Source organism: Orycteropus afer, unplaced genomic scaffold, assembly GCF_000298275.1.
Source record: "Orycteropus afer afer isolate SDZICR_OR568_19922 unplaced genomic scaffold, OryAfe1.0 scaffold00719, whole genome shotgun sequence".
Classification (NCBI taxonomy): Eukaryota; Metazoa; Chordata; class Mammalia; order Tubulidentata; family Orycteropodidae; genus Orycteropus; species Orycteropus afer.
The window spans coordinates 718,683-727,724 of NW_006922306.1; the positions used below are offsets into that span (position 1 = coordinate 718,683).

Genomic DNA, 9,042 nt, shown 5'->3' on the forward strand with positions numbered 1-9,042 from the left:
GACCACAGCTCCATATATCTTCTTTTTTGGCATTTTCATGCAAATTCTTCTGCTAGTTGGGGTTTAGTCCACTTCTATATCCTTCCCTTCAGGGCTCAGGGGTCCAACATTATCTTCTGTGTATTTGTTAATTGGTTTCCCTTTTCTTTGTTGGAGAGGGTCTGTGCAGTCTTTCTGCCTAGTCCGCCATCTTGCCGGAACTCTCTCCAGGCCTTTCTTTTTATGCACCTCTGGTTGGACTTGAACCTCCACCCTTTTGGTTAGCAGCCAAACACATTAACTGTTTGCACTACACAGGGACCCTCCTCCTATTATTATCATAGTAATAATACTAATACTGCTATGTGCCAGACATTATGTTGCTGTAAATGCTGTTTGTCATCAGATGTTCACAACTATGCAAGGAAGGGTATTATTAGCCTCACTGTAAGAATTGAAACTTTAGAGGGAGGATTCATGACTTGCTGAAGGTCACACAACTAGGAAGGTAGCAGAGTGATAATTAGAAACCAAATCTGTCGCTACACTTTCTGGAAGTAGTGTCTCTATTAAGGAGGCTGTCACACTAATGTTGGAAAGAGTGATGGGGCCATGTCAAAAGTAGGAACCCTGAGTGAAAGTGTGGATGAATTATTGAATGAATAAGTGAGTAAACAAAGTTGATTGATTGAAGGAGCAGAAAGTCAATGTGAATCAGTAAGTCAATGACTGAATGAATAAATGAATAAATGGAAAGAGAATTAGAAAACTCAAAATCAACAGCATGGATAAGATATGGAGTAGCCAGGAAGAGATTTAAAATGAACTATTATCATCCTCATTTCTATTCCTGCAGGAAACCACATCTTTGGTTATGACCAGTTTTTCAGGAATAAGATCATGGAGAAGAAACAAGATCACACCTACCGTGTATTCAAGACTGTGAACCGCTGGGCTGATTCATACCCTTTTGCCCAACATTTCTCTGAGGCATCTGTGTCCTCAAAGGATGTGTCTGTCTGGTGCAGTAATGACTACCTGGGGATGAGCAGTCACCCTCGGGTCTTGCAGGCCACACAGTAAGTTGTAGGGTTGGGTCATAAGCTGTGGGAACATACCCAGAGAGGAATCATGGAAGGTACAATTGGCAGTAGAAAACAGTTCTACTTATCATCCCTCTTGGTGAAGATCCTCCAGCATATCTAATCCTTATATATGGACTATGTCAGTCAATACATCATGTTTTACAAACTCGTGGATAGCCAATGCTATAGAGGAGAAAGATGAGAGACCAAGTAAGGTCCATTCTCCATGATCTCTTAATCTGTCTGGGGAATGATTCTTACCAGAGATGGAATGTGACCTTCTCTAGGTCTTTCATGCTACTCAAGATCAACCTAGCTTCTTCTTGCATTCCTACGTACCTCCAGCCTGAAAAGGAGGGTTTATATATCTTTATCTTCCCCATCATCCCCTCCCACTTTGTCACATATGACACAGCTTACATAGCACCACTAAGTTAACATTGGCCACCATCAAAGGAGGGAACCTACCCTGTTCCTCAGTACCTGACAAAAGGTTTCTTTTCTTTTCTTCAATTCCATTTTCTCCTGGTCAGGGAGACTTTGCAGCGTCATGGTGCTGGAGCTGGGGGCACCCGCAACATCTCAGGCACCAGTAAATTTCATGTGGAGCTGGAACAGGAGCTGGCTGAGCTGCACCAGAAAGATTCAGCACTGCTCTTCTCCTCCTGCTTTGTGGCCAATGACTCTACTCTCTTCACCCTGGCAAAGATCCTTCCAGGTGAGTGCAAGGACGGAGCTAGGCTCATGACTGGTGTCCTGCACTATAGCATCCAGTCTCACTACCTCTATCACTTCTTTCATCGCTTCTGAGTTCACTTGCTCCCATTGTTCTTCCTTCTTACTCACCTTATATTTCCTCAACACTGGGTAACTGTATCTGTTTTCTCCCCTTCTGTACCTAGGCTGAGGAGCACTATTAGGTATATCATCCAATCTCAAAAAAGGACAACACTGTGAATTCATCACCTTCCAACTTGCCTAGGCTCTTAACACTTCTAAATAGTCTTTTTATGTCTCCAAAGCAGTTTTTTGAAACCTTCTCACCACTTTTGCAACCTCTGACTACCTCTTCATTCACTCTTAGCAAATAACCTCACCTCCTATTTTATGGACAAAATAGAAGCCACCAAACAAGAGATTCTTTAACTTACTGCCACCATATACAAACTTATCTGATTCTTCTTCTACCTTTACCTTATTCTTTCCTTTTTCAATGGAAGGAGTATTTCTCCTTCTACCTGAACCATTTCCTTCACCTGTAAGCTGAATTTCATCTACCTGGCTCCCATTCTTTAGCCAATAAAGTCTTCAATTCATATGCCTGTCATCCTTTCATCGTAGCCCCAATCCTGGATGAATATAACTTGCCAGCTTGTCTAAGTCCATCCAGGGTTCACACAATTGCTCATATGGGAGCCACACACACACACACAAATTCATGGTCCCTCACTTGTACTGGTCTCTCTAACCTGTCAATGCTGTTTCCCCAGTCAGTTCTCCAAGTCTCCACAGCAGCTTTGCCAAACCCTGATTTTCCTCAGCCCTCCCACACCTCTACCACCCTCACCCTAAGCATAAGACCTTGCCTCCTACTGCACTGAAAATAGAAGACCCCAGGCAGAAATGCCTTAAATTCCTTGCTACAAAATACCTGCAAAACCATGAGTATCCCTACCTGTCCTCTCCTTCCTCCTTCCCTACTGTCACTGTGGAAAAGGTGCCTTTTTTCCTACTGACTAATCTTTCCACTGGTAAAGGATGGCATTGGTGTATCCCATTCCTTCCTACCTCCTCAGGAACAACTGAACTTCCATTTCTTTACTCTCTCCTCGATCTTCAGCTTTGTCCTTTCCACTGACTCAGCCTTTAAAAATGTTCAAATCTCTTGCATCTTTAACAAACAAACAAACAAACAAAAAACCTCAATCCCTCATCAGTCTCTGTCCTTTCTGTAACAGGCAAACTGCTTGAGAGATGTCTCCACATTTGCCATCTACTTCCTCACCTCTTGCTGATTCTTCAGTACACTATAAACACTCTCATTACTTCTCAGGAACTTTTTTCAACACCACACAACCTCCAACTAAACCAAATAACTTCAGAATTTTTTTTTTCTTTCAACCTCCTTCTAAACCATTAGAATTCAACTTCTTTCCATCTCCACTGCCACCATCCTAGCCTAGACCACCATTATATTCTTGATTTTGCCTTTGCTCTTCTCTTAGATCCTTGGAAGGAAGGTTGGGGCAATCTACTTCTGTAGTGATACTGCCTCGGAAATCTAAGGATGGGTCGCTATGAGTCGGGTCCAACTCCATAGCACATAACAACAACTTCTCTTACAGTCTATTCTTCACAGCAGTCAGAATGATGTTTCAAAAATACAAACTTGTCTTTGTCACTCCCCTGCTGAGAACACTTTAATGGGACCTTATTGACCTTAGAACCAAATCTGAAGTCCTTATTGTGGTTTTTGAAGCACCCAATATTCTGCTCTCCACCTACCTCTTCAGTCTCATCTCTTGACACCCTCCCTCTCTCTTTCCTCTAGGAATATATTTATTCATGCACTCATTCACTCACTTATAATTCAGTCATTTATTTATTCAACCACTAATTAAAGAAATGTTTACTTAGCATCTGCTGTGTGCTTGGCCTTATGCTGAGTACGAAGGGAAAAAAGATGAAAAGATGTCTTTTCTACTCTCAAGAAACTCCCAGTGTAATTGTCCTTCAAGGCATGTACTCCAGAAAGCCATGCCTAACTTTTACAGGCAAAAGTACTCTTTATTCCTAGGAAAGGTTACAGTGCATTTTTGAAAAGTTCAGGAGTCAACTCTTCCCATTAGTTCTCCACTCCCATCTATACTCCTAGCATTGGTCAGTAAAAAGCCCTGCATTCCTCAAATCCTACCCCTCTCTAGACCTTAGTCTCCATGCCTTACACAATGGTCTGGATTACATAGTCACTAATGACCTTTCTAGCTCTGACACATTATGAGCTTATGGTTCAAGCTGTGAAAACCCAATAAGTACCCAGCCCTTTAACTATAAGCAGAGAGATGTTACCTGGAAGAGGTTGGATTTCATCTAGGCCAAAAGGAATATAGCATCAGTCCAAGTCAACAGGCATTCCCTGGAAAATTAAACTTTTCTCTCGCCTAAGACAATCATGTTAGATATGACCTGAGGGAAGGATGTAGGAGTTAGAATTTCAGGGTGGAGTTCTTCCAAGGGAAGGGGAGGTATCATGGAGGCTTCCAAAGGTGGAAGAAGCAGAGCAATGTCTTCAAAGAGAGAAGAGAGTTGGCTCTATGCCTGTTCAAAATCAGTTATGAGATTCAAATAAGAATATTGGGACAGAAGCTTAATAGTTATGCATCTGGTTCTTCAGGGTGCATCATATACTCAGATGCAGGCAATCACGCTTCCATGATCCAAGGTATCCGCAACAGTGGAGCAGCCAAATTTGTCTTCCGGCACAATGACCCTGACCACCTGAAGAAACTTATAAAAACGTCCAACCCAGAGACACCCAAAATTGTGGCCTTTGAGACTGTTCACTCCATGGATGGTATGTACGTGCATGAGTGTATGTTTACTAGTATTGGTCTCACAAAAACTATGGTGATGATAATTAAAATAATAACAGCTAACATTTAGAGTGCTTATTATGTGCCAAACAAATTTGTTAGTGTTATCCATGTATTAATTCACTTAATCTTCACAATTCTATGAGGTGTTATTTCCATTTTTTACATGAGAAAAAAATGGAACACAAATAAGTGAAGTAGCTTTCCCAAGGTCACACAGCTAGTAAATGGAGGCATAACTATCACACTCATCTTACAGATAAAGAAACTAAAGTTTAGAGACACCATAAAAATTTCCTTTGTCATCATATTGGTGCCAAAGTGAGAATTTGCACCCTATGATGTATATAATTCCAAGTCCCTCATGCTATACTTCCTCCATTAGAAATGATGTGCAAACCAATCATTCAAGTTCCTAGTTTCTGCAATGGAAAATTTCACAAAAATTGCCTGGGATTTTTTTTCAAAGTCTGGTATTAAGTATTGGATTCAAAACAGGTTTTCAAGTCAGACAGATTTGAAATTCTACCTACCAATGTTCACATCCTACCTCTGACACTTAATGCCTACTTGATCATGAATAAGTTAATTTAACTCTTTAACTCTCTGACCCTCAATTTTCCCCTAAGTAGAATAAATATCTGGCTATAAGAATCAGAGATGATTGGAGCCATCCCATTTGATATGCTTTAAGTAGAAATAAATGGCTTTTAACTTTCTACCTCTTACCCAAACTGAAATAATGCTCAAATAATTCTAGTGATGCCTGACTTGAGTAGAAATCATGTGTTCTAGGCATTCCCTTTGCCATATCCCACTGAACCAGCAGCAGGAGTGTCTTGAAGGGGCACAGGTTGGATTCCAAAAAAAGAGGCAGAAAGCTAGGTTGATCAGATCTATCTTTTATTAGGTCAGTGCCAAGATTCCTGCAATGGAGAGCAATGTGCTGAGTCACCTGGGTATAGGTCCGCCCACATCAGTGTAGGGAGGGAGTTTATATACTTAGTGCTTGAGTGCAAAGATATGTGCAAGGGACCCAGGAAAAACATGTCTAATCTATGATGTATGATGAGGTTGTTTTTGTATTAGTTAATGGGTTCAAACTGATGTTACCATGAAATCAGAGATTTTGTGTGATTTTTCCTAGCCCATATCATAAGGTACTCTGTTTCTTTCCCAGAGTCCTTTGTGGGCAGGATCCATCTTGTATTTTTCATAGCACTCTAATTCCTTGCAGATTTATTTAAGGAAACAGGTCCTCACTTCATTTCAATTTGTCACCTTTCCAACAGAAACAAGGGAGAGTCCACAATATTTCCTGATTTAGCAAACTGAAGTACCATCAGCATCATGTAGTGGTTTTGTACACAGGCTCTGGAGCCATACTACCCACTTTCAAATTCCAGCATGGCAAATTACTAGTTTGAGAAAATTTTTTAAGTACTCTGTATCTCAGTTGCCTTATTTGAAAAATTTTAGTGATAATTATGTATATATGAGAAACTTCTTATTCCCATTCTCACATCTCTACAGCTGACAATAAAGTAAAACTATCCCATTTATGTATTTCTACCATTGAGATTATGCTAATTTTTTATTTCTCTAGTTGAAACAATGTTGGGACCATTCTACTTCCTTACATTTGCAAATGAATGGTGTCTTACTGATTGATTGGTGGAAACCTCTAAACTGTCAATCTTAGAGCTGAATTTCTCCCCTTGAAATGATGCCTGGGCCATGACACTGTATTCTTTGTATCAGACCCCATACCTCCTATGGTTGACTTCCTCAGGTTGTCCCACCAGTTGCTCACATTTTTTAATCCTTCCCTGGAGCTTCTGTACTAATTGAGGAAAGTTTCTTCTGTATTCCTACTCCTTGCACCTCAGCAGTTTCCAAGGAGTGGAGAGGGATGGGGAGTAGCAGAAGGTGTGTGTTCTTGTTTATACAGAGTGGGCATAAATAAAGTCTCTGTATATGAGGTCCATGGTCATTTAAAGATCTTTATCAACAACTGTCAGCATAGATGTCTAGAAGAACATGGAGGAAAATAATATATTTGTGTGGGAATGGAGAGGAACATACAGATTATGTCTAACACACTTTCATAGTGACTTTGTGGTCATTCTATAAATTGAGACTGAACTTGTGGAGAGAAGCCCTCAGGATCTACACTGATAGATATGAGAAACACACTCCTACAGAAACACATAAAACAGACAGAGAGACAGAGACAAACAGGAATTCAGAGACAGAAAATGTCTGAAGCAGAGAGATTTGTCAGAGAGGCAAACAGAAAGGATGACAAACAATGGGGGAGGAGGGGAAGGGAGACAGAGAAAAGATAGGGACTGAAACAGAGACAAAACAAAGAGACACAAAAAGAGAGACAGATTGTAACAGAAAGACAGAAAGATGGAAATAAGGAGGGCTAGGGAATAATAAAGATATTGACAGGGTTACCAACAGCACTGAGCTGAGGGGGTGAGTGGGATCTGATATAAGGACTGCATTAGCCGGAAGCAAAAGGGAATAAATTGTAATCTTTTTTGGGGAGAGGGGCAACATATTTAAACAAAAGCATCATACAGGCTAGTGTCAACTCCAGATGAGATACATAGACTTCCCAGGAAAACACTAAAGGAGGCAGAGACCGGTTGACCAATGTAGAAACAGAAAGACGTCAAAATGGAGTAAAAAGAGAAAGAGAACCACAACACATACAACTGGGTGAGGATAGGGTGAAGGCAGTTGTAGTACATAAAGAAGTTTGGAATCATCTCGAAAGAGAGTATACACCCTCTTCCCTCTCTATAACCCTCTTTTCCATGCAAAGGAGAGATATGCAGCAAATTCCACACTTGAGATGGAGCTGGAAAAGGGTTATGATCCCTTACCTTTGCCCCTCGACTTTGCTCAGGTGCCATCTGTCCACTTGAGGAGTTGTGTGATGTGGCCCACCAGTACGGGGCCCTGACCTTCGTCGATGAAGTCCATGCTGTAGGACTATATGGGTCACGGGGTGCTGGGATTGGGGAGCGTGATGGAATCATGCATAAGATTGACATCGTCTCTGGAACTCTTGGTGAGTGAATGCTCTGGGCTTTCTTTATATACAACCCAGAGAGGAAGTTTCTGCAGGACCCCTCTCCACTTCCTCCCCAAAGCTGCAGGATCTATTTGGGTAGAATTTATAGCTCCAAACTGGTGTCCTTCTGGAATTTTTCCCTCCACCCTCACTCCACTGCAGTGTTCATGAGAAGGTCTGGAAAGGATCTTTGAGAAGTACCCTGAGGTAGGCCAAATAGAGAGGTTCAACTTACATAGAGAGCTGTGTTTCTCAACCTCTCCCCTACTCCACCCTCAAGCTTCATTTAAGCTCTATTCTTGGCCCTAACTAGCTGAGAGTCCCCACCCAGCTCCTGCCTATCTAGACATTGCATGTGGCAGTCCTATCTCTAAGCAGTGGAATTATCAGCTCTGTCTGCCTTGTCATGGACAGGAGAGATGAACAGAGGCCTGGGATGGGAGTCTGGAGGCCCAGGTTCTGGTTCCCCTCCTTGTGTTATCTGGGACATGATCCTATTCCTCTTAAGTCTGATTATGGGATCTGTGCATGCCCCCTTCTTCTCTGTCTCCAGGCAAGGCTTTTGGCTGTGTGGGTGGCTACATCGCCAGCACCCGGAACTTGGTGGACACAGTGCGCTCTTTTGCTGCGGGGTTCATCTTCACCACTTCTTTGCCCCCCATGGTGTTGTCTGGGGCTCTGGAGTCTGTGCGGCTGCTCAAGGGAGAGGAAGGCCAAATCCTGAGGCGAGCCCACCAGCGCAATGTCAAGCACATGCGCCAGCTACTAATGGACAAGGGCCTTCCTGTCATCCCTTGCCCCAGCCACATCATCCCCATCCGGGTGAGAGCCCAACCCTACCCATTGTCCTCCCCACTTCTCTCTTCTGGAAGCCTTCACTCCAAGCAACACATTTTCTGCTCCTGTCATCAACTCTTTGCTTTCCTATTAATCATCCTTATTGCCAACTTTGTTCCCTTTTTGAAAAATTATCACCTTTCTGGATTAACCACTCACTCTCTCGTTTTTTGCAATAGCTATTCTCATTTGCTTATTAAACTGTCCTGACCCTCATAATATTGAGGGCCCACGGCACTCAACAACAATCCAGTGTTTTCAAACTGTAGATCAAGACCTTTAGTGGATCATTAAATCAATTTAATGGGTTATGAACAGCATTTAACAATTAACAGTGCACTGCCATCTAGGTGGATCCAACTCACAGCGACCCCTCCTTGGGTTTCTGAGGTGGTATCACTACGGAAGTAGATTGCCCAACCTTCCTTCTGAGGAGCGGCTGGTGGGTTTGAACTGCCAG

The 9,042-nt window shown here is 42.2% G+C and overlaps 1 protein-coding gene across 1 annotated transcript in view; it reads left to right on the top strand.

Annotated features, from left to right (window-relative positions):
* The window catches only part of ALAS2 (5'-aminolevulinate synthase 2), a 27,340-nt gene that overhangs the window by 12,831 nt on the left and 5,467 nt on the right, over positions 1-9,042 (top strand). The window contains exons 3-7 of the mRNA XM_007957249.2: positions 836-1,058; positions 1,598-1,782; positions 4,459-4,638; positions 7,578-7,742; positions 8,299-8,567. Coding sequence (XP_007955440.1) covers positions 836-1,058; positions 1,598-1,782; positions 4,459-4,638; positions 7,578-7,742; positions 8,299-8,567 — 1,022 coding nt within the window. The remainder of the gene's footprint in view (positions 1-835; positions 1,059-1,597; positions 1,783-4,458; positions 4,639-7,577; positions 7,743-8,298; positions 8,568-9,042) is intronic.